The sequence below is a fragment of the Cyprinodon tularosa genome, unplaced genomic scaffold (assembly GCF_016077235.1).
Source record: "Cyprinodon tularosa strain WSP-4 unplaced genomic scaffold, ASM1607723v1 ctg117, whole genome shotgun sequence".
Classification (NCBI taxonomy): Eukaryota; Metazoa; Chordata; class Actinopteri; order Cyprinodontiformes; family Cyprinodontidae; genus Cyprinodon; species Cyprinodon tularosa.
Window position 1 is genome coordinate 209,362 of NW_024037970.1, and position 25,867 is coordinate 235,228.

A 25,867-nucleotide genomic window follows, 5' to 3' on the forward strand; every position below is an offset into this window, starting at 1 on the left:
ACATTATGTATTTTTCTCTCATCACATCGTGGATATTTGATTTTGGGAAGAAAATCATCCAGCTTGACAACATTTTCATCCGTGTAACTCATCATATTTGTGTTGCCTTCAGTTTTCTATAAGTCTACCTTTGACTTCTAGCACTAATCTCTGATAATGCTTATTTTTTTCTCTTTTCTAAGAGTGCATTAAACCAGAGTATGAGATTTCTGGAGAGGACAGCCTCTGATCTACCAGTAAGAAAACTCTACACTATAACACCTCATAGTTAACACATTTACAGTTGCATCCATACTGACTCTCTTCTCTACAGAATAAAGTAACAGATGTTCTTGAGGCCATTGAAGCAGCTCAGCACCTTATCTCTCACAATGCAACACTTTTGATCAATCAGGTAAATAAATCATATCAGTTTGTATCCTTAGTAGTAATAGTTATGTTAAACTAACAGCGGTTGTTCCATTTTGTTACAGGAAACAAGAAAGTATTCAGCAACCATTATTGGCTATTTTAATCAATACATAGAATGGGTCAAAACATCAGTAAGTGTTGATCTACCATTTGAGAACATGATGTGGTGTTTTGTTTTTCAACATTATATGTAGATGTTTATTGCAATGAGTTTAACCAGGATGCATTTTGAGGAGTTATGAAAAGGCTCTGCGTTATGAAGTGGGGGGGGGGGGGGGGAATCTTGCATAAGAGTTTTGGGGTAAATTTAGAAAGGATGACTATAAAAGCTACAGTGCTTTTTTAATTGAAGGAATTTGCTTTGAGGCGCATTGGTTTCTGCTGCAGTAAAACCAAGGAATTCAAACCAATGTAAAAAAAAATAAGACGTTTTAGTTCTGATTCACGGACAGGTCAATAAAACTGCTTTGATTCAGTCTTAGTGTTTTTGTTGTTATTGTGGAACAGGAAGCATACACAGATCTGGTGTGCAACAGTTTAGAAATGTTCGTGTTTACTCCTTAATGTGCTTTAACATTTCCTGTTTTCATTCTTTCTAGTTGGCTTTGGAGGTCGCACCATGCAAGCCTTTCAGCAACGTGTTGGATACAGTGCAGATCATGACCTGTAGTTTCTTGGTGGATTCAATGGTAACCACTGTAGAACTAGTAACGACAGATCCAACATAACCAGGCCTTATGCTATTATAGTTTTTCTCAATCACTTTGGTGCATTTCTTACATCAATAGTAACATTTACACAACAGGTAAACGTCATATCAACAAAGTTTTAGGCAAAAGATTAATTGTAAATAATACATCCGCACAAGGAAAACTAAACATATACTAAACTCTCTTGTATATACTACTAAACTTATACTACTAAACTCTTTTGCATATACTACTAAATTCTGTTGCATGTACAACTAAACCTATACTACTAAACTCTGGTGCATATAGCACTAAAATGCAAGTGAATAGTTGTGATTCTGTGTTTATATCAGCATGTAAGATAAATTTTGTCCCATGGGGCTTCTAATACATAAGCAAAACTTCAGACACTTAATAATAGACACAGAGCATAACATCAGGCAACTTAAACCCAGAGTGTTCTATCTTTGTCCTCTTTAGTATGATATATAAAATTAAATTTTTGATGAGTAAAAATTTACATGGTATTCTACACTATATACTAAACATACATTAAGAAGTTGCTAGGGACCAGAAAAGCTAGGACTAAAAACTACCAAGTCGTAACACATCAGCACATTTTCATTGGTTTACAATCTTATCTCCAGCCATACATCCAGTTCTGAACAGGTTTATCTATTTTGATAGGACATTCATATGAAAATTGGATCATTTTAAAATGCTTCCTAATCTGACTCCATGATCAAACTAAAAGGGTGCGAATACACATCTATCCGTCTTAATCTGCATAGTCTAGTTTGCCAACCAGTGTCTTAGTTTTCTGATTTACATGATCAAAGGCTTTAGAAGCATCTTAGAAACATTAAAACAACTTTAACAACTTAAATTCCTTAACTCCTTAAATTCCTTGAAGACATATATGCATACACCAGTTCTATATTATAAAGCACAAATTGAATATCAGCTGAGAGCAGTTATAGTACATTACAGAAGCATTCAAACCTATTTACATTTTGGCATATTAAACTGAATAGATGCTAAGATTCATCTCTGTAAGACGAAACTAAGGTCTAGCCTCCAAAGCTCCCAACCTCCAATCAATAAGATTAGGGAAATATTTAATTTTTCTGTATAGTAAGTGAGAAGCAGAAATAATGAGCCATTTGCTGCTCCGGAATCCCCAGATAGAACAGATAAAAGCCGTGATTCCATCTGCAGCTAAAATCATTGTTAATCATTGTTCAAATAAAACTGTAAAGGTTAAAAATAAAATAGATCCAGTCAGTTAGGGCTTTCATGCCAGTGCATAGAAATTCATAACAAATGTTTTTACCATTACAACCTTTGTACAGGGGCCATAATAATAAGGTGATGACCAGTTTTATGGGTGAGTAATTCCCTGTTGGCCCCTGTCTAGAACCAGCCATGGTAGTAAGCTGTGGGTTTTCTTTCTGGGTTTTTTCTCTAAAACACGTCGATGTGTCAGAATTTATCCCCGAATTGTCTATAAGTCTCCACAGAATGACAATTTAACAATTGAGCATCTTGCAAAAGATTCATAAAGCATAATCATTCTAACACATCAATATACATTCACTTTAAAGATGAACCTGCACCTCAGTCTCCAGGATTTTTTAACCTGTAAGAGGTTTATCTTTTACCACAAATCATTCCAATGAAACATCTTTATAAATATATTTTGAAAAAAAAAGGAAAAAAAATCATTATAATTTTAAAAACGAAACAGTTCTTCTCTGTTAAGTCAAATTAAATTTTAGGATGCCCATTTGTTGAAACAGATCAAATAGATTAATAGGAGGTATAAAATTTAAAGATGTGTAAGATAAATTAACCTCCAAACAGGTTTATATTTGTAGAAACTAATGCTGATATAGTTAACACCATCCTTCTTTTGCAGGGTAATTTGCAATGTTTTCAATAAGATCACCCAATACGATATGGTTAATATTGTGGTCATAATGTGACAGAAAGTTTAAGGGATGTCGTTACCTTACAAGGCATAGTACTGGGTTGATTAATGCTGATTTAACATGTTAAATTCTCTTTCCAACAGAACACTTTCTGGATGGGTCTGGGCTGCAGCACTCTATTTTTTCTCCCAAGTGTAATACTAGCGGTGAAACTAGCCAAGTACTACCGCAGGATGGACACAGAGGACGTCTACGATGAGTAAGTTGTTTTTCCACACATATATATTTTATTGTATCTGCTGTAAAGCTGCAGTGTGGATTTTGTCAGTTATATCTGAATTGGGATCAATGGACCTAAACAAACATTATTTACGTTTTTTTCTGATTGCAGGACATCCTTCCCTTTATTAAGCTTATCAGTATTTAGCATCCTAATATAATTTGATAGTTTTCTGTTTCTTAAGCTTTCTTAAAATGCTCTGTACCCCTGAAACTCTTATAGTTTGAATTATTTTGTGCTTACTTTTCTCTTCCTTGTAGCTCCTCTGTATCTGGGACTTGGCATTTTACTTTGTGATAACCATTCATACTATTTCCATCTCCCACATTTTTTATTTAAATTTTTTTTCCTTCCTGTCAAGCACTTTGCACTTTACAAAAAAAGACACGGCGATACTAGTCTGCTCTTATTTCGTCTTCATTTCCAGACTCTGTGGTCTCATAGCTTTTACTACTTTGTAGTATTTCTGTTATGTGTCAGCTGATTAAGTGCATCTTCTTCTGTGTAATCAGTGTTGGATTGTACAGAAGGACATATTGTGGTGCATTTCTTTGGCTGAACATCCCGATAAATATTTTTATCTTATTGTATCCTGTGTATCTCTGTAGAGTTGAGACAATTCCCATGAAAAAGTAAGATGTTCTTCCCAAACATCTTAATTTTAACCTCTCTCACTCCATGCTTTTCTTTCCAAATAATGTATATAGAGAACTGTTTACTAAATTATTGGTGCTTGTTTGTAATTATGAGCTTCAAAACTGCTGGTGTGAGTGGATGATGTGGCTTTTCGTCGTGTGCTAAATTTAAGAAGTGTCCCTTAAAGTACCTTTCACGAAGGGCTCTTGCAATCATTAAAGTTTTTTTTTGTAAAATATTGTCTAAATAAAGCACTAAAGTTTATACTGAGGTCATAACTATCTCATAATGAACCATTTTTATTCAGCATGTCATCTTTCTCATTTTCATCCCATCATTGTTTACAATGTTTTATTTTTCAGTATGGAAATTGGTAATAATGGTTATCATATTGAGAGTTCACAAGGTGTTCCTAACCCTGTGATGACAAGGTAAACATCCTGTTTGTCCTGCTGACTGCATGTCATGGTGGAGGTGGATGCATGCCTGGGAAAGTTGGCTGGTTTTATAAATTACGGTTTTATAAAGGGCGGTGCATGTCTGCAGGGGGAGTCATTTTAATACACTCACATTTATAGGTGGGTGTAATTATTACTGACGCAGACATTTAACCTGAGAGGTAGTGGTTGCTTTTCTAAAAAAAAAAAAACTACCCAAAGTCATTTTTGTACTTGATGAATATCAGATGGTAACTTTACAGTCTTCTTTAAAGCTGAAATATCATGTATTATGACATTTAGGTTTAATCATCTTTAAGACTGGGGGGTAAGGAAAAAATGGACTATAGACTTTTCATAAATTAGAATAAAATCTGATTCCTATCAGGTCTAACGTTTAAATACAACTTAGAGGTGGAGGAAGAAGTCATTTAATGAAATGAATGTACTGTACAGTGAAATACTAAAATGTCTGAATAAATTAACCAAAACTTAGCTAAAATATCTAATATCCAGCTGTATTTTTATGATTTAAAAAAGCTGAAGGAATATTTGGGTGGTTTACTTTACTTGATAGAGATCTACTAATTTATACACTTTTATATTCAGACATTTTTTTCTTCCAGATGCATCATTTTATTAGTTAGTGACAGACAATATTTTCTATTACCATGTTAAATGAGAACAAATAGAAATGGATGGCGTACCATTGTTGATTCAAGCAAAGAATAATAATTAAGAGCGAAATTATGGTTTTAAAGTTTTTAAGCTTATTTTTAGTGTAGGGAAGTTAGCAACAACAAAAACATGGCCAAATCTGAACACCAGGAATAACTTAACAATTAATTAAATTAGGGCTGGGCGATATAGAAAAAAAGCTTATCGATAAAAAAAAATGCATATTGATCGATATAGATAATTATTGAAAAGATTTGAAACCATATTTTATGTGCAGCTCTGCCTGGACATTTTATGATATTGCTAAATTATTTAATTTTAATAAAGAACACAAATACAGACTTCCAATTAAATATTTATTTAACCAACTTTTTTAACCATAACAGAATTGTTTTAAAGAAAAATAACTTAAGAGACCTGAGTTATGTTATTAAATACTGACAAAGAGTAAACTAAAGTAACCAGAAAAGTGACCAAAATAAATATAACAAATAAATGGACCCCCCCCCCCCACCCCAATTCTTCTAAGCTGAACCTGGTTCAGCTTAGTTTCCTGCTTTAACCTGAGTTAGTAGTTGCTGGCCCCTCAGCATTTTTCTCTCAATTGTTAGAACTACGTGGGAAACTGCCCAGAACTTTATATATAAATTTCCCGAAATTCCCAAAGATTCCTCGGAGGAGAGCCGCGTCGGGGCCTACACAGCTCTACTCCTGCGGCTGTGATGATAAAAAAAAAAAAAAAAAAAAACGTTGGTTGTGTTATCAGACTTGGTTTTCACTGGTTCCCTACACATTTTACAGATGACTGTGGTTTGTTTTTTGTCCGACTTGCCATGACCGAAATACTGCCAAACTGGCGAACTACAAAAACCCTTCTTTGGAACAATTTTCTCCGACTCTCCTTGCTGAGACATCTTCATGTGCTCTGTGTTGTGGTTTGAGAGGGCGGCGCTTTGTGACGTCGTGCCTGGGTCCGCGACTGTGATTGGTTGGGAGGAAGCAGTGACTAGCATAAACCTACACTTTTTTTTTTTTTTTTTTTTTATTGAACAAAATGTATACAAAATCTCGATGAGGTGCAAGAACAATCCAACATAGGTAGAAAAAGTAAAACAAAAAAACAAGGGGCTAAGACTAAAAACAAGCACATAAAACAGTAAGGCAATTGAATAATAATAGAGCAGGGATTTAAAACAAAAGAAAACTTGAGATACTGGCAGTTACTTTTCTTGCAGAAACAGATTTCAAAAGTTTCAGTGAGGTGAAATAAAGTTTAAATTGGTTAAGAAAAAAATCAAAACAAGGAGTAGAACCTCTCCATTTACAGCAGTGTATGTGATATTTCACAAGTAAAAAGATAATATTAACCATGTCAGATATTTTACTATCAAGGCCATCAATATAATATAAAATGTGGGTGATGGTTATCTCAGGAATGTCATCAATTTTAAGGGATAACCAATTTTTAACGTCGCTCCATAGTTTAAAAGAAAAGGGACAGGAAAAAAAAAAGATGATTAAGGGATTCTTCTGGACCATCACAAAAGGCACAACATGCTGAATCAAATTTAAATCTTTTGTGCAAAAATTCAGCCACTGGGTAAAAATTGTGAGAAATTTTGAAATGAGTTTCTTTAACTTTTGGTGAAATTGGCCATTTTACGTACTTGGAGAACGCATTCTCAATTATAGACAAATTGGTTGTTTTTATTAAGATATTATTATTGTAATCATTAAATAATTTAGATTTGAAGGCAGTCACAAGCAGAACATTGTTGCACTTTGAATCGGTCACACTATATTCACCAATTTTTAATTTGGGTAAAGATGAAGTGACATTTGAGTATCGTAGGGTGTTTTGGATGAGATGGATAGCATAAACCTACATGCTAGGCTACAATGAGAAGGAAGGAAAACTGCGTTTTTTTATCGAACTTTTATTGAGCCTATTTTTTTCTATTGCGCCACACGTCTATCGATCGATATATATCGTTATTGAATTATCGCCCAGCCCTAAATTAAATGCTGGCCCAAAATGTCAGGGGCCTTAAAATACTTATTAAATTTATGGAATGGTTTATTATTATTTTTTTATTTATTTTTATTTTTTTGGTGCTGCTGTATATATGCTTATTTTTATTAATTTAAACTCAACTTAAAGGTGATAGCTACAAGGTTACTCCTCCAAGCTAGTTAGTGAAACACTTTCCCACTCTCGTTCTGTACTGTTTGCCAGTCAGTTGCCAGGTCTACTAATCTTTTAAGTATTTAACTTACATGTCCAAAAAGAAAGGGGCAACCTCTGTGTGACCTCTGAGCCCCTTTGCTCCCTGAAGTTTGCACCAATACTCAAAAGCCTAACCAATGTTCAACCATGTTTTGCTTTTCTTTTGTTTGCATTTTGGCTAAAGTCGGAAATCTGTGAGGCTGAGAAGAAACCATTTTTCCAGCTCTATCACAGAGCTACTAGGATCATGCAACGCCTGAACTCCGTGTCTCATGACTTTCAACTGCTGACTCTATTGCTGCAGAATACTTTTATGTTGATGTTTGAGGAACAACCAGAAGCCAATATTAGTATATTTTGGACCCATCAAAATGTATGAAACACTTATTTATATACTTTTTCTTTTCTCATACTTATGGGTGCAGTTGTACCCATAAGTAGCATACAAGTGTTTGATTTTACTCATATCATCAAACTAAAAGCGTTTTTTTATTTTTATGTTATGTTTTGAGTTTTAGAGAGTTTAAAGATTTAGATTTGGTTGTGTTTGCAAGTGGATTACTTTTATTTTTCATTTATTTTTATTTTTTTGCCAGCATAAACTTAGGCCCGAAATGTATCATGCTACTGATGGATTTTTTTACTTTTATTTTTATTATTTTTATTCCCTAAACAGGAATCTCCCAAAAATATAAAGAAGAAATCTAGAATTAATATAAAAAAATTGTTATATATATCTGCATTTAATCTTAAATTTCTTTATTGTGAGATAATAATCAAACTCTTTTTATACATGTTTAAATTCTGTGTAGACAATTTATCGTTTGAAGTTGGAAAGATCTTTACCATCAACATTACGCCAGCTTTTGAATTGTTACTTCCTTTTAGTAAAACGTGAAATGTCTTTTCCAGACAATATCTAAAGCAGATATTCAAAATTTAGTTTCTTCATATTAAAAACCACTCAAAGTTCCATTTTTCACAATTGATTTTTTCAGATACCTCAAATAAGATTAATCAAATTCAAATTTACTTTTACAGAAGCTTGTTGCAGTGAGATAAAGTTAGCAGCAGCTAAGTGCTAGATAAATAAGGGTTGGAAAATGATGAAGACGAAGAAGAGGCTCATATTTGTATATTATATTAGGCCACAATATGTGGAAATCTGCCTCTAAGTGGAAAAGTACAAATACTAAAAAGTCCCTTTTGTCAGTCAATATGAAGATAGGAAAATATACTCTAATGTGAATAGAAAACATACAGTATTTACACAAAGGCATAAACTGTTTTACATGCCAGAAAAAAATTAGGGTTTATTTTGCCAGGAATCAGTCTGACTCCACCCCCCTTTTGCCATGCATCGACTGACCCGAGACCAGGCTCGGACTGATAATCTGTGATACCGGGCATTTACCTGGTGGGCCCGTCCTAATTTCAGCGTGCGAGGGCCGGCCCTCCTTAAATCATATCGCCCCCAACACTTACTCTGTGGCCGAAGCACCTACCTGTGACAGTAAATAAATCAAGGAGCTGAAGAAGTAATACAATGTTAACTACCTAAATGATGCATTCAGTATATATAGCCCTTCCTTGTCATGCACATCCTTGTGACGGTTGGCATATGGTGTCATTTTCTATTTCTTCAAAATGTAAAATCCTTGCAACAAACTGAATTATACTAAAAACTAAAATGCTTTCTTTAAACCAAACTACGATGTTCCTCTTATATTTGGCGAATTTATGTTTGAATATTTAGCAAAAATGTGATGAGGTGCATGATGGGGTTTTGCATCTAAAGGCTAACGTTTCCGGTCTTATGTGCATTGTTGCCAGGTTGGGATGTTTCCCAATCTGGCAGGTTAGGATGGGTAAAAATGTTTTCCTTTAGATTTATGGCATAAAAGATCAATAGACTTTGGTTCAAATTGGGCGAGATTTCGTATATCCAGGAGGTTTATGAAAATTTTTGGGGCTGGAAAACGTGAGTCACTGACATCTGGCAACCCTGCTGAAGTCACTGTCATGGAATGCCAGGAACGTAATGCCAGGGCTGAGTCCCAGTCCGAGCCTGCCTGAGGCCCATGACTGTTTGCTACCACTACCTCACTGTCAGGTGTTAAATGTTCTGCTCTGTTGTCTTCTGGAAACCTGCAGCATCACTAACCATTTGCTTGCTCTCTGATGCTGGGAAATTATTGTGGAATGAAAACTTTCTTCTATTTCCTCCTGCTTAGTGTCAACCAAAGTCCGATGAATGTTCACCTGATCATTTTGTTCAGAGAGAGGCAAGCATGTCACAATTAAGTGTGTCGCTGCATATGGTGCTACTTTTATAATTTTTGCATCTAACCAACTGCATGTCTTATCTGTTTACGTTTGGATGGAGATGAGCTTAAACAATCACACTTGGTGTTAAAATAAAAGCAGAGGGTAAAACGTCTAAATCGCTTTTTTATCTTTAATGTGTTTCATTCCAAGAAACGCTGTGATTGGTTCAAATATGCAAGATGAACTTAACTTTTTATAAGAACTTAACTTTCTATTTAAGTTTGGCTTTATATTAAGATAAACATATTTTTTAAATTTTCTTAAAGCTTTTGGAATGAAGCTTATCCATTAACAGGAGTGTTGTGCTAATGATTGGTACTAAAATACTACAATTGCTCATTAAAACACTCAATTGAAGCTTTTGTGACTGTTTTGCTCTCTGATTTATGAGCTGCTTACCCTTTTCTTCTTTGCTACTCAAAAGTAAAGAGTGAAGAAACAGTCTGGAAAAATGTTTAAGTCTGTCTGGTAACTCTTTTCCGTGTATGTGCGTGTCTTTGTCCCTGCAATGGTAGCGTTCCTACATATGATACAATGAACAGGTTCCCACGAGCTTCGGCACCTCCGAGGCACATCGACTGGTGATAGTCAGCTCTAGCTTGGCTCCTGAAAGGTACTTGAACACAAGACGGGGAATCTGTCTCTAACATTGACTTCCTCACACTTTTTCTCACAGCCATCCTGCTGAAATAGAGTCAACAATCATCTGTTTTTAGCTTATCTTCTATATCTTTCATTTTCTAACACTTAACGCCTGTCCACAGCTTGTTTTAGTGCTTTTTTTCTGCTTGCTGAAAAACCATCATGGTGAGAATGACTAATTTTACAGTGAACTGTCAATGCCTGTGATTGTCGAAGTGTTTTAGATATGAGAAACCTTGATTTTTAGCTTTTGCTACTTGTTTTTAACACAAACATCTTGTGAATGGTTTTGTTTAGTTAGCTCCTGATATTAGTAAGCCAGTAAAATTAATTTAGATGTAGCTGCCTACCTTACAGCACCCTCTGGAAAAGTTCACAGTCTAAAAATAAGTTTGTCTTTTATTGCAGTTTATCTTGCAACAAACACAAGAGTCACAATGAAAATAGAAATTAATATTAATTTTAATATTTAATAATTAATATTTATTTAAAAAAAATCATAAATTTCCTCTGAGCAAATTAACTCAGTGAGGCGAAATGTTTTGCGATATAAAATACTATTTACACTGAATTACTGTTCCCTCAAATAATAGTGCCATTAAAAACTCCTATTAAAAATGTAGGTAAAGCATTTTTTTGCATTGCTTTATTAATACAATTTTTTGTTGTTCATCATGAAATCTAGAAACTTTTATTATAAATGCATATATTTTGAAAAGGGTAAGTTCAGGCCTGATTACAAAGACTATGTTAAAGACAAAATCTATCTATCTATCTATCTATCTATCTATCTATCTATCTATCTATAGATAGCTGTTCTTGTTCAAGGTGTGCAAATTTGCATTAAAGCAATTGAATCAGGAAATGGATGCAAACTTAGTTATGCTTATCTCTCTATTTATTGTTTATTGTCTCTATATGAAGTTGGAGGAGAAGCAGGGATATTATGTTGTAGATTAATACAACAACCTATAGAAGCAAGACCTTTTACCCATCTTCACAAGGGGTTAGAATAACTGTATTAGTTTCCACTGATGTGGAAAGCAATACTCATTGAAAAAAATTTGAATGTTTTTAATGATTTTTATAATGGAAGAAAGCCTGCATGCTATTCTTAATAACTGTACTCATACTAATAATTAGTTATTTTCTTTATATATATATATATATATATATATATATATATATATATATATATATATATATATATATATATATATATATATATATATATATATATATATATATAAAGTAACTGCAATTAAAGCTTAATTTGTATTAGAGAGTTATTTTTCATCGGAGTACAAGTAAAAAGGAGGTTTGTTTTGAATTAGTCGCTTTGATAAAAATAGCTAAAGTCATCTTTCTCTGCTTCTTGTCCTTGTAGTGGCCTTGAAAACTGGAGCTAAAGAACTTCATGGTGAGCTTTTTTGTGTTTTTATGTTTCATTGTGTAGCCATTTGAATAAATGTACATAAACCCCAGTGGTTGAATGAGTTTGGACTAATCTATCAATTAATTAAATCAATACAAATTATTACTCTGAACACAGTTTCCTAAGCCAGAGTTTGCTGCATCTAAACATTTTTACACAAGTTAATGTATTGAAGATGAAACCTCTGAGACTCAGAAAATTTCTTTTGATTAAAAGTAAAATAATTCCTACTTGTTAAAACAGGGTGAAAGTGATGTGATGGAGCCATGTGAGTTTCAGGTAAAAATAAATAATAAAATAAATCAGAATTTCCTTTTTAGTGCAAATGTTACACAATTTACAAATGCTACAAAAAAAAAAAAACCTAAGCATTTTACTAGTTCAATATGGGAAGCCACTGTGTGTAATTCTGAATAATATCAAGGCTGATGATGACAAAACCCTGGAAGACCTGCAGCTGTTTTTGCATCAAAGGTTTCTCTTCACCTCACAATTAACTTCTTAGTTTGTCTCTCTCAAAAAAACTCAAATTCTTGGAGGGCTTTTTATAACAAGACGTGATAATAGGGTCCAAGCCAATTCCAATAGCCTCAGTAAAAGAAACAGGACTACAGTGAAAACTGGCCAAACAGCAGAACAGCTGATATTTCAATCACGGATGGAGACCTAGCTGAACAGGAACAGATCAGATAAGGCAACTATAATAAGAAAAAAAGCAGAGATAACTAAGTTATGAGTGAAGCTTAACAAATACTGCAGAATGTGAGAAAAGAGACATAATGATTAGAGTCCACAATAGGTCCAACGTAGAGCCAGGGAGAAACATCTGACCGGACTGAAATGTATCCCTCACCGGTTTAGGCTGTTAACGCTCTACCTCTCTACTCATCCAGTAATCAAGCAGTATTCTGTTTTTAACTAGCTTTATGGAAAAGGAAAGTTTTAAGCCTAGCCTTAAAAGTAGACACAGTGTCTGCCTCAGGGACTAAAACTGGTAGTCGGTTCCACAGGAGAGGAGCTTTATAACTGAAATATCTTCTAGGAACCACTACTAAACCTGCAGATTGAGGAAAAATTGCTTTGTCAGGAACATAAGGAACAATCAGATCTCTGTTATGAGATGGAGCTTGGTTTTCTAGGGTTTTAGATATGAGAAAGAAGATTTTACATTTTATTATGGATTTTACCAGAAGCCAATGAAGGGAAGCTATGATTTTCATCATAACTCTGGCTGCAGTATTTTGGATCAGCTGAAGGTTTATAATTACAGTTTGTGGACATCCTGATAGTAAAGAATTACAATAATTCAGCATTGAATTAACAAATGCATGGAATAGTTTCTCAGCATCACCCCTGGACAGGATATTTCTTACTTTAGTAACTTTGAAGATGAAATAAGGATGGTTCATCTGGATTTATAGACAGATATAGCTGAGTATCATCAGCGTAACAGTTGAAACAATCCCATGCTGTCTAATAATTCTGCCAGTTGGGAGCATATATATATATATATATATATATATATAGTAAAGAGAATTGGCCCTAGCACTGGTAATCCTGGAGCATGAGGAAGATTTATCATTAACGGGACCAAACTGAAATCAGTCAGATACTGTACATACTATTTAAACCAGTCTAGCACTGTGTCTTTAATTCCTACAAAATAATCAAGTCTTTCTAAAAGAATATTTTGGTCAACTGGATCAAATGCAGCACTAAGATCCAACAGGACGAGCACAGATACAAGTCCATTGTACACATGACCATATCTGAGGCCATGAGAATATCATTAAGGATTTTACCAGAGCTGATTCAGTGCTATGATGAGCTCTAAAACCAGATCCAAACTCTTCAAAATGTTCATTCTTTACATGGTGTAAGTAGTCACAAATTATGAGAAGATGAAGCTACTTTCTCAAAACTTTTAGGTAACAAAGGAAGATTAGATATAGGTCTATAATCCACCAAGTCATCTGGGTCAAGAGATGGTTTAATAAGTACAGGTTTCATTACTTAATTCTTAAGTAAAGGTTTATTTACAGCTACCTTTACAAGCCTGGGATGCATATCACTGTAACATGAACAGGTTAGTCACATCTAAAATGTGATTAACCGAATGGAGGTGGAAATTAGAGGGAATACTTCATTAAATAATTTGGTTGGAACTGGATCTAACATACAAGTTGAAGGCTTGGATGAAGACAATAGCTTTGCTAACTCTGAAAGTTAAACTGAATCAAAACAATCCAAACCCGGTTCAGATTCTATAGTTACCACAGATGCTTCCCAACCTTTCAGAGATGATCCAGTTATATTTAGAAGGCTGCCAATGACCTTATTTTTAATCAGATCAATTTTATTTCTAATGAATCCCATAAAATCATTACTGCTAAGAGCAGGGGGAATGGACGGTTCTACAGCGCCATGGCTCTGAAGAAAAGTGCAGGAGTAGAATTTGTGATAAAAAGTGCTTCTGAACAGTTAGATTAACTTAGGGGTATCACAGAAAAGATAATTTAGCTCAGGCTGAGAGAGCCTAAGCAGTTACACAGAACGTAGATCAGCAGTCAAAACAGGAAGGGAGCGTGATATGCCTCATCAACAGCAGCAGCAGCTGAAAGGCCTGAGTAGACTGTCTTTATGTACCAACTATGATTTAAATCATCCATGAAATCCAGAACACATTCTCTGCTGGTTCTATACACCATGTAAAATCAAATTCAATTCTCTTCACTTCATTCCAAATACAAACGCATGTAGACAGCCAAGAATCATTGCCGTAGATCATTAAAAACTGCAGTAGATAAAGAGACAAAACATATACTTCTGATATAAAAAGCTCTATAATAGTTTTACAGCAATAACAAAAGCAACAGTAATAATACTAGTCATAATAATAATATGTAAAAAAAATTGTTCTTACTGTTTTTTAGGATCTGAGATGTTTCTACAGTTGGTTTCTTCCTTCCAATAGAAGAACACAGAAGGTCCTGCTTAGTCTCTGAATTCCTCCCAGTTTTGCTGCTGCCTGCAGGACACTAACCTCCTCACCCCTCAACATCAATCTGAGCCATTTTCCATTCATATTTTACCAGGACTGCTGTGTCTGCGTTTACATTTGTTTGGACACAAAATGAAGTAAAGAAAAAAACACCTTAAGAGGACAAAGCATTGACTGTTGTGATTGCTCAATTTAATGTACGTTTTGCTCAAGAACCGAGAAGCTGAAAGCGGACCTTAAGATCAAGCTGGGGAAAAAAATTTCCCCTTTCAGTTTAAGAAGGTGTAGCACTTTCAGTTTAATAGAAGTCTAATAATATGGGGTATTAAAAAGGTATGCTCATATAGATCAGATTGTTTTTTTTTTTGTTTTTTTTTATAATGCATCCCTTTTTTAACTGGAGCATGAGGGAGGCAAGGGATGTGTGATTATTTTATGTACTAAGAAATAGTGTGTTTGAGCAAAGTGGTGTAAAGACTCATGGAGAGATTTTGTATGAAAATGCAGCATGACTTTTTTAAACTGTTTACAATATTTCCAGAGATGTCGATTCTGCCGGTTGTAAATGGCTGTGGGTCAATTTGTCCCTTTGGCAACTCATTATCTTGTTCAACACTTTTCGGTTTTGTCTCCATCTACCTCCATCTTTGAGCCGTAGAACAAACTTTTTGTTCCCTCTCTTTAACAATGGTTTCATTTTCAAGTTTATTTCTATTGGTAATTAGGTGTTGTGATGCATTTTAGAAAAAAAATTGCATTTTTGGAAGAATAAAGTTTTATTGTGTTTATGCTCCTTTAAAATTTATGTTTTATCTAATTTCATCACTATCAACTTTGATTTTTGTCTCTGGAACAATACCAATGGAGTCACAAGACCACATTTCCTTACCACAATATACAAAATTACCTTAACTCAGTGGTCCAAATGGGTATTTTTTTAATCCCCAGGTCAGCTCGATTGGCTTGACACCACACCCAGAACAGTTCAGTCAGAGAAAGACAATATTGTGAAAGTACAAGATGGCAAAGGGCCAAAATGACCCACGTTGTTGTGAGAAACACAGGAGGGGACTGTTTGCCTTTAAAATGTTTTACCATTAGATGTTACAAATAGAATTCTTTTTAAAAGAAGAACAGCCCATTTTACACTGTTAAATATATACAACCTTTGAAGATTTTTCCCCCCCTTCTGTATCATTTGAATTTGTGTCAGGCATTCAAAGTTACAACAGCTTCCTCTTTGAGTTTTAAATCTCAGCTGGTTAAAAAAAAGTAGCTCTAAAGGCGAGGAACACATTTGACCTTTTTTTCCTTTGCCTTGGTAACAGAATACCTTCACTTCCACCATGTTATGGGAACTAATTCAGTTCCAATGTGTGTCAGATGTGATTTGGTTGAATCTTCCATTTAAAATTTACAGCAAAGTTGGATTTTAATGGTTGAATTGAACTATATCGCCTCTGTGTGACATGCTTTATTTTCAGGTCTTCCCTGCTTTTATTTTTATTATACTTTGATGTGGAAAGTTAATTCTCAAGCCAAATCCCATTGTTTTTAAATGTTCTTTCTATTGCTCGCCTTTTTTCTCTTTGTCTGCTTTTTTGTAAAAAAAAAAAAAAAACATTACTTATGAATACATGCATAGGTGTACATGTGTTCATTCATTGTTTATCATTATATGAAGAAGCTGAGTGAGGAATAAGCTGAAATCATTACATCAAGCAGGCCAATCAACATTCATTATATCTCAGATCTAAACACAGATGCTAACTCTGGTGAGAACAAGGACAATCTATTATATGGGACCAATGAGCACTTTCAATCAGATGATGAAGAGAAATATTTTTTAAGGTTTACACTGATTAGCTTGATCTACTCTGTAAAACAAAATCTACCTTAGCGGCCAAAGTTTGGATTTTTTTGTGTCATTCTAAATACACAATAACAGAATAGATTTACATGATAAAGTATATTAAAATGATATAAGCTATATATAATGTATATATGGACAGAGAGAGAGAGAGAGATAAACAATAACATAAATACTTTTTATGTAAATTGTATGAAAATATCTAAGATTATTTTTTACACTGTTAAGGTTAAAGGTCAAAAATCTAGTCTAAAGTTTTTTCTCCACATTTAGAAGTATATCTTTTTTTCTAACAAATGTAACTCATTAGCTTAGCTTCTTTTTGTTTGTAAAATCTGCAAAATCTGGGCAAAATAAAGTAACAAAAGTCATCCAAAGGAGATGCTGACTTCCATGCTGAACTGTCCAAAATGTGCTTTTCCATAACTTATTGGCTCTGTCTTTTTTTTCTTTCTTTTTTTGTGGCTTAATTTACAGACTAGTTCTCCTTAAGGTGGATCTTTTTAGGTGATTGATGTGCTCAAGTTGACTATCACAGTTTTCTTCCTTTTTAGAGTCTGGTTAAGCATCTATGGGGACAAATTCACAACTTAAGTGCTTTAACTAGTTATATATCATAACTCTGCATTCATCTGATGAATAGCTAGCTGGTATAAAATGTGATGCTCCATAGTAGGGTGATGATGAATCCAGATTTTTTTTTATGTGGCTATGACAAGTGTATAAATTGTGAATAAACTCTTCAGTTCAAGTTATCTCTTTTGCCAGTCTTCCTTTACCTATTTTGCTTACTGATTACTTTGGGTAGTAATATTAAATTATAATGAAGAGAAATAATTATGTTCTTTTTAATTATTATTATAACTGAGAAGAAAACATAAAATTTTGTGGAAATATGTGGTCAAAAAAGGAAAACATATTTTGAATTAATTTATAATTTATGTTACATTGAAACCATGTGTAACCAAATATTTCAACAGTTTTGCAGAGTTTAGTACAAAGCAAATTCCTATGTGATGTTGGTACTGCCAAGCCTCAACCCTGTGGGTTGCATTACTGGACGGCTTTTCAACAAGACATTATTATCCTCTTCCATAAGCTTCGTTTCCAAGTTTTCTCAGGGCCTGGGCAGTAAGCAAATTAATGCCCCAAGAAAAACCACGCACACATTGGTTCTTCTAAATACATTTCTTCCAAAAAAAATTGTTGAACAATCTCTTTTTTACTTAGTAATCATACACTTAATCATTAGTGTCTGTGTCGTAAATTTCAAAATTTGATGAGTATACTTTGATTTCGGAAAAGGTAGCATCTCATTTGATTTTATTTATGGGTTTCAGATAAGGAAATCCAAAACCTACACATCTGATGAGAACAATGTAGAGACGTTACAGAAAAATCATAGCAAGTTGAGTGAAGGGTAGGAAGAGTTGCAACGGGGATAACAGCCACAGCTTAAAATAGTATTCTATTCAGGAATCTTAAGCTTAATCTCATGTAAGATCCCCTATCAGTGTCTCTCAATGTGCTTTGTTGAATGGCATGCCAATTACTGGCCTTCTTTTGCAGTTTTGCTCCTGCATTTGTCTGCCTATGTTTCTCTGGGGTGCTTTTCTGGGTTTATGTTTAGAGGAAAATGACAGCTTACCCTTCAGTGTTATGAGCTTTAACTGCCACTTAAAACAAAGAAGCAGAGTTCATTTTCTTTTTGATCTGCTTTTACACTTGGTTTCTAAATATATACAAAGCAAACACAAAGCTATGAACATGTTGTCGATGAGTGAAATAATGCAGTGTTAAACTGACCTGTGTGATTTGGAGACCACTTGAGTGTGTCTAAAATGTCTTAATCTTTGAGAATATATCATGTTTTATAGAAAGAAATCAAACATAAGCTTCCTTGCTGCAACAAAAATCTTTACATACATTTCAGCTGAATGCTAAAGTGGTTGTTCCAATCTCCGCCCACATAACCACATTTTCCTATTCTGACTCATTTTGTGTGCCTTAAGTTACCGTGTCGCTTGGCCAATAAATAGCCTGAGCGCCAGCGATTCCACTCTCATCTTGCCCTCAGCATTCATCCGACACCATGTGGATCCAGGCCACTGCTCTTCTGCTCCTTGCCTATTGTCCTTGGCCAGCTGAAGCTCAGCGCGAAACGAGACAAAGCATCTGGGATGATCCCATCAAGTTCACGACTAAGAATAAGGACAAATGCACCATGATACTCACAGGCCAGGGGGAAAACATGAAGCTGAGGCTATCATGCGAGGGCAGCAAGAGGTCTTATTGGTGTGAGTATGTGGGAAAACCTTACACTTGCAGTGCTTTCAACAAAAACCCAAGGCACTACTTTGTCCAGATAATGTGGATCCTCAGAAAGCTACCGAATGCCTGCCAGGGTCCCAGAGAGATCAAACCTAACATGTGCAGGAAGGCGACCGATGACTCCCGAATGATCTTCTCGGCTGGCCCATACCTACGACAGCCTCAAAGACCCCAACGTTTGTCCGCACACACAAGACCGAATGTGACAGTGAAGGCACTTGTGAAAACAACTCGGGCATCAGAGAAAGTTAAAACCACAGCCCAGTCACAAACGACCGCACCACCGACTGAAAGCACAAGCAAGAGAATGGCTAAACAGTACTGCTGGAGGTCCCTTAATGGTGTCTGCTCCTTCATAATTGGCCTGTTTAGGAATTAACAAAAGAGGTAAGAAGCCCGCCTAAAAAAGCAGCTCTTTATCAACTCTAAGGATCAGCATCTTGTTTAAGAGTGCAATGCCATTGTATTTCTGTGCATTATATTTTGCTTGCTCCAGTGATTTGTTAAACATTATTTTCTTATTTCACTGATTCCTAACTTTCAGGATTTTGCTTTGTCTTTGTAAACCACACAGAATCTGCTGAACTGGTGACTAAAGCCACCACCAGTGGAGAAACCCCGGCCAGTCATTTGTTTTCAAACATCTAAAGCGCCCTCTAGAGGACATGGACTGGTACTGGAGTGATATTTCCCCCAAAAAACTTGATTTAACATGTTTTTTGTTTTCTATGGGAGCCTTTCTGGTTGAATTTCACTAACTTTTTTATGTTTTGCATGAAATAGACCTGTATCAAATGAAACTACTTTAACCAGTGAAAAGATGAGTATTCACGTTTTGTTGTATTATCTTATATAACTACCTTAAATGTAATTCTCGGGGACAAAATTTATGTTTAATGTATGAGAGAAACCCTCTCTTCTGCTGATTTATCAGAAATGTGCATGAACAGTGAAAATGTGAGAAATAAATATTGTTAGTAAAAAAAGATTATTTAGATGTTTTTCTTTTTATCTGTCTTAGAAACTGGAGTATCATACTTGACTTGTTCATATTAAGCACAACTTTTGTAAAAGGAGGGGATTTACTGGGTAGAAAAATAAACAACTTAAAGTATATAAAATATTGTTAAAATCTTAAAGCTCGGTCAAGATTTAAGAATTTATCAGTTCTCCCATGATTCCTTAAAAGGATAGAAGAATAATCTTCAAAACAAACGTTCCTATTAATTTTAATACTTTAAAAAAAATTTAAATGTCATGTCTGTATGAATTCTTCTGATTCCCTTAAATTTTTTACCTTTTGTCCATAAACCTTTTTGTATTATATTGGAATATATATCATAGATCTTTAGGAGGTTGTGCATTTATGAATTGTAAAGAGAAAACATAGCATGCTCACAAAATGTTTTACAAATAACATCTAGAAAGTAAACTTTTCTTTTCCACCCCCCTTAAGTTAATCCCACAATGCAGCTGCACAGAAGAACACATCAATTTTCTGTGATAAAGTTGTGGAGAGATTCAAAAAAGGGTAACAAAATGAAATGTTAATCCCTGCGACAAAGACAGACCTACCAAAGGATGGATATCCACCTAAACTGATGAGTAGAACAACTGTTATTTTTGCGCTCCCCAAATCTGAACTTAATCAAAAGGTCTTGGCAAGACAAAAAATTATTGAAAAAATAAACACAAATTCCTATTAGGATTAACCAAAATCCTTGATGATGTTCGTCTCTTAATGGTTTCACAGTGAAACCGCAGTGGGGGAGAGTTAATGGTATTTTATTTGTCTCCTTAGTCTTTAAATAATTTGATAAATTTTACACAAGAAATATTCTAAATGTCAGATAAATATATTTAGTTTCCTGGTGGCTATATAATTATTTCTTTCCTCAATAAGTAGGGTGCTGATTTTGTCAAAGCTGTAAACTTTTTTTATTGATTACTGCAGAGGCTGCTCAGAGGGGCAGTGGTTAGCACTTCTGCCTTGCAGCAACAACATCTGGATTTGATTTCTGCAAGGAATTTGCATGTTCTCCCTGAGCATGCGTGGGTTCTCTTTCAGCTTCCTCCCACAGTCCAAAAACATTTTGGATTTTAGGTTAATTGGCTTCTCTAAATTCTCCACTCTTAGTGAGTGTGTGAATGGTTGTTTGTCTCTGTGTTGCCCTGCGATGGACTGGCGACCTGTCCAGGGTGTACCCCGCCTCTCACCCATAGACAGCTGGAGATAGGCACCAGCACCCTTTGTGACCCCGCTTGGAATAAGCGTGACAGAAAATAGATGGATGGATGATTATTTCAGAAAATGTTTTTGTCAAAAACAAAAGAAATAATAATTGTCTTTAAAAAGCAGCCTTCACCATGCTTCTTGTTTTATCATTCTACACCTCTGTGCTGTCAATGACAGCCATTTGACCTAAGAGCCAGTACAGAAACAACTTTTGCAAATTATTTGCTGTATATGTATCTTTATTTTAAATGGATAACAGCAACATTTACATAAATTTACCTGAAACTATTTGGTTTCTGGTTCATGAAATGGTTTTTCACTTTACATTTATTGGTTGGTTTCTGTTCCTCATCTTAGAAAAGAAGCATTGGCTAAAAAGGCTCCATAATAACATGCAGCACATTAACTGCTTAAGGAAAACCTCCAAGAGCCATGTCCTATACTTACAGACTGGTTTCGATCTGGCTGTAGATGCATGGAAATTATAAGGCACGTAAGAGGAAAAGTACATCACTAAAAGCAGCTGAAAAACATAGAAGTATGAAAATATGAACATGTGGATCTAGCCTGATGTATCAGACAAATCAGCAACTTGATTGACTCTTATCTTGCATTATGCAGTACCTTATGTTAATTTGTCAAATAAAATCCTAATAAATTGTTTTGTGGTTGCAATACAACAAAATGTCAAAAAGTTCAATGGACATGAATCCTCCTCCAAACTACAAAACTCAATAACCTTCATGGTTCATAAAACAACATAAAGAAGTAAACTAAGGAGCAATGAATCTCAAAGTGTAAATGTTTTAGACACACCTGCCTACCTGCCAAATTGGCCAAACATCTCTCACCTGCCAGGACATCTGAGAACTTTTAAAATACAACGTTCTACTTTCACCACACAGCAAAGATGTTCAAGTGAAGCATGTAAGTTTCAGCTCTTCTTGAAAATACAATCTTTATTGCAAAAACAATGCATTTTAAAAACAGAATAGAACTCTCCCAAAGTACGTGTTAGTGGAGACACTGAGACACCGTCTCAGGTTTCTCAGCTCTCTGTGCTGAGGTGCATGTACTCCCCTCAGTCGGAGAAAAGGAGCAATATTTGGCAATTCAAGTGGCAAACCCCGATTACAATGACGTACTTGATTTTCATGCATGCATGCATGGGGGCGAGGTACGTGGGTGTGTAGGAAGGGGAGGGCTGATTATGCAGCAGACTTTTGACATCTGAAGGAAAGACGTTAGAGCTCAAGCGGGACAGCAAACCAATCTTGCTCTGAAAATTATAGGTAAGTTTAATCACATTTAACCAAAACTTTGCTGTTGAACTGTGTAACTGTGTAACTTTGCTGTGTAAGTCTGCCACCAATTCATATAGATTTTTTTCTTTTTATTTCTATGTCTATAAAACTATTTTCTTTTATTTGCAACAGCTTTATTTCATTTGGTACAGTAATATCACATACTTAAGAGCCTTAAACTTGAGTATGTATCTTTATCGATCTAAGGTTATGATGTAATAATGTTAAAAATTTATTCTATAAAATGATTAATAATTTTTTTATCAGAGGAAAAACTTTTTCAGTCAAAGTCTTACTTTACATGTACTGTAGATTTTGGCTTTAGGTCTTCTGTTACATACCAGCAGTATTTACCTTTTCCACTCGTCCTCTCTATGCATTTGTAACCTTAGCATCATTCCTTTAATTTCTAGAAACCATATAGGCATGAAACCAATTTTTTAAATGATCTTTCTCCACCTGCGAAATGTATCCCAACATCTCTTTTAAAATGCCGATCTAATGGCAGGTTTAAAAATAGTAGTTTAAGGGTCTGATCTCCTAATCTAAGTTCATTCTCTTTCAGGGTTTGTTTTGTGGATTTCATGGCTCTTCTCACCAATATGGCCATCCTGATGGTCCTTGCTTGTATTTCCCATCAGATGGTGTTAGGTAGCTGTCACAGGGGCCATGGACGTAGAGGACAGGGGGACAAAGCGCAGCGCAAGGAAAGATCAGGGCCCAACCGTGTGAAACCTGTTCGAAGTAATCTGCTCACCAAAGATGGTTCACAGTGTACCTTGACTACAACGGATGAAGACCCCCTGTCACTCCTCATTAGTTGCATAAAGGGAGAAAGGAGCTTTGTTTGTACATATACCGCCAGACCAGCTCTTTGTCCCCAGTATGCTTCAAACACTTTACTCTACTGGAAGCAGATCAGCAGGGCTCTGAAGAAGCAAAACAACCTGTGTTATAATGAAGCCACATTAGTGAGGGCAGGCATGTGTAAACATGCTCCCAAAGACGCTCACTTTAGACTGGTAGTTTCAAAGAAGGAGGTGACACCCTCTCCTTTCATCATTTCAACACCTCCAAACAGAAGCACCAAGTCCTGCCTGTCTAAAAACAAGAAACTGGCCAAAGAGCTTTGCAGCGACTCCTGGTCTAGTCTGTGCACCTTCTTTTCCACCATGGTGAATAATTATGATTGCTGAGGCACAATCGATGAATTGCATAGAAACAAGGTCAAGCTTTGCAACCATATTAAGACTTACAGTATTGAAGTGTTGGATCTTTATAAAAGATTGTGGTCATGTAAAAAAAATGACAGTAGACAAAACTTGTAATGTGGTAGTGCACATTTGAGATACACAAATACACAGTTGATTTAAACACACACACACACACACACACACAGACACACACACACACACACACATATATATATATATATATATATATATATATATATATATATATATATATATATATATATATATATATATATATATATATATATATATATGTGTGTGTGTGTGTGTGTCAGTTTAGTTTTAATTACTTGTACAAGCTTTGATTAACAGTAACTATTACATTATTCGATCTGAGTATAAAATGTGGATCTGAGTGTAAAATCTGACGAGGACATAATGACTGTAAAGTTAGTTTTATGTTACATTAACACAATTTAACATTTACTGCTACAAAACTTGTTTGTTTATTTAATGATTTTATTCCCTTTTAAATGATTGTGATTCCTGTGGGACACAACCAGCATGTACAGAAATCCAGCCTGAGCATGATACATACTGAGATAAAGGATCCCGTCCATTCTATCAGGTGTATTAGCCACAAAACTAGAATTAAATTGAGGATGTGATAAAACTTGAACATTTTTACCAGAAGTCATGAATGACCACCACATTTCTTTACCCAATTTCATGGGCTTGCGTTTTAGTATTACTTTGCTTTGTATTAATCAGTTGCAATGAGTCTTTATGTACAGTAGATGTTGTAAGAAAAATATCTTTGATGTTTTTGTGTAAAAAAAAAAAAACTTTGCATCTCAAAGTATCATAGATTAGAAATGTCAAAGTGTGCAGGATTTGTTATTGTTAAAATACTTTTTCTATGCAAATATTGTAATGAAAAACCCAACTGATCTTTTTCCAAAGTGTCATGGTTGACTAACAAGTTTTGCTGAAAATTATTCCAGGGGTGAATTAAGGATTTTATTCTTAAATCAGGATTTATAGTTGGAGATTTGTTCCTAAAGCATAAGATGAAATTCTGTGACTTCACTTAAATCATACAAAATTAAATCTATAACCTAACATAAACAGAGAACTGGGATTTTCAGGACTTTGCCTTTAAAATAAAAAATGTCAATAAGAATACATTTAATTTGGTGTTATGTTCAATCTATCGACATAGCATAATTTAAGATGAAAACATATATTGTTTAGACAACAGTCTATATATATATATATATATATATTTACTATTTCAAAAAAGCCTTTAGGTGTGCAGCATTCATGCCCATGATATTCTCATATTTTTGTACTTATTATCAATATTCAACCTTTATCATTTTAATAAAAGCTTTATTTTAAAAGATAAACATCAGTTTGGATCCACTTCTTGTTCTTTTTGATTTTTTTAGGATGCATATTAACATCTTTGTCTCCTTTTGGTCTACCAGTAATAATCTGCTTCCATAACATCAGTATGAATATCAGCGTTCAGAAGTCAACCAGAGGTTATTAAAAGGCGGACTTCGACCAACCAGAGTCGTCTGAGGCCATGCTGAGATTTTAACAGGGAAACGATGTGATGCTTTTTCTCTTGATTTAATCCTGAACTCCTGCTGAAACCTAACGCTATCCCCACAGATGATATCCATCAAGTTTAGGCTCTCAGCAGGCTTTGCTCTGCTCTTTGTTGGAAATCTGTTATGATAAGAAAAAAAAAAAAAGAAGACTTAAGCAATGTGGCTTAAAAGGAAAGAAAATTAGAGGGCAGTGACAAAGTCAGGAGGATTGCATTGAAGTGCAGAAGTATATTTAGGAAGGAATTTTCCTTCAGGCAAAGCTATAAAAACGCCACCTGCTGAAAGCATAACACTGATGCTGCAGTGAAGGTTGTTAAAGATAATGTAACAGCCCTCTAAAAAAGCATCCAGCTGCTGGAAAACCATCTCAAAGCATTTACTTTAAGAATTGGATCTTAAATTTGATGAAGTGGGTTCCAGAATTATCTTTTCAGTCTGGAATCTCTGTTCATCAACTATAAGATTAAATTAAACATTGTGAGGTTTACTTTTTATTTCTTAACTGACAGTAATCAGGTAAGGTAGAAGATAGGAAAAAAAAGCTGGACCTAACAAAAAAAAGTTAATTGCAGTTAATTTATGATATAACAAGGGCAAGGTAGTTTTTCATTTTTCATTT

The 25,867-nt window shown here is 34.8% G+C and overlaps 3 protein-coding genes across 5 annotated transcripts in view; all 3 read left to right on the forward strand.

Annotated features, from left to right (window-relative positions):
* Positions 1–17,320, forward strand: part of prom1a (prominin 1a) — a 143,212-nt gene extending 125,892 nt beyond the window's left edge. The window contains exons 34-42 of one of the 2 annotated variants that reach the window (XM_038307956.1): positions 183–236; positions 314–394; positions 474–542; positions 1,011–1,100; positions 3,175–3,290; positions 4,310–4,378; positions 10,133–10,230; positions 11,647–11,679; positions 14,628–17,320. In XM_038307956.1, coding sequence (XP_038163884.1) covers positions 183–236; positions 314–394; positions 474–542; positions 1,011–1,100; positions 3,175–3,290; positions 4,310–4,378; positions 10,133–10,202 — 549 coding nt within the window. In that variant the 3' untranslated portion in view covers positions 10,203–10,230; positions 11,647–11,679; positions 14,628–17,320. Of the gene's footprint in view, positions 1–182; positions 237–313; positions 395–473; positions 543–1,010; positions 1,101–3,174; positions 3,291–3,571; positions 3,654–4,309; positions 4,379–10,132; positions 10,231–11,646; positions 11,680–14,627 lie in introns of those variants that run through there. The other variant, XM_038307963.1, reaches the window with a different exon arrangement.
* A 1,297-nt stretch (positions 17,321–18,617) lies between these two features.
* Positions 18,618–19,842, forward strand: fgfbp2a (fibroblast growth factor binding protein 2a). Its single transcript, XM_038308589.1, has 2 exons — positions 18,618–19,283; positions 19,471–19,842. The coding sequence occupies exon 1, from the start codon at positions 18,658–18,660 to the stop codon at positions 19,273–19,275; it is 618 nt and encodes a 205-aa protein (XP_038164517.1). The 5' UTR covers positions 18,618–18,657; the 3' UTR covers positions 19,276–19,283; positions 19,471–19,842.
* A 2,426-nt stretch (positions 19,843–22,268) lies between these two features.
* On the forward strand, positions 22,269–23,828 carry fgfbp1a (fibroblast growth factor binding protein 1a). 2 transcript variants are annotated; one of them, XM_038308595.1, is made up of 2 exons: positions 22,269–22,424; positions 23,002–23,828. In XM_038308595.1, exon 2 carries the CDS (start codon positions 23,021–23,023, stop codon positions 23,630–23,632), a length of 612 nt encoding a protein of 203 aa, XP_038164523.1. In that variant the 5' UTR covers positions 22,269–22,424; positions 23,002–23,020; the 3' UTR covers positions 23,633–23,828. The 2 variants fall into 2 exon arrangements, with proteins under 2 accessions (XP_038164523.1, XP_038164531.1); XM_038308603.1 differs by having other exon boundaries at positions 22,317–22,424; positions 23,078–23,828.
* Positions 23,829–25,867: the final 2,039 nt, after the last annotated feature.

Excerpts from the sequence above, each read along its gene's own strand:
- fgfbp2a (XM_038308589.1), top strand. The coding sequence starts at position 18,658 with ATGTGGATCCAGGCCACTGCTCTTCTGCTCCTTGCCTATTGTCCTTGG.
- fgfbp1a (XM_038308595.1), top strand. The coding sequence starts at position 23,021 with ATGGCTCTTCTCACCAATATGGCCATCCTGATGGTCCTTGCTTGTATT.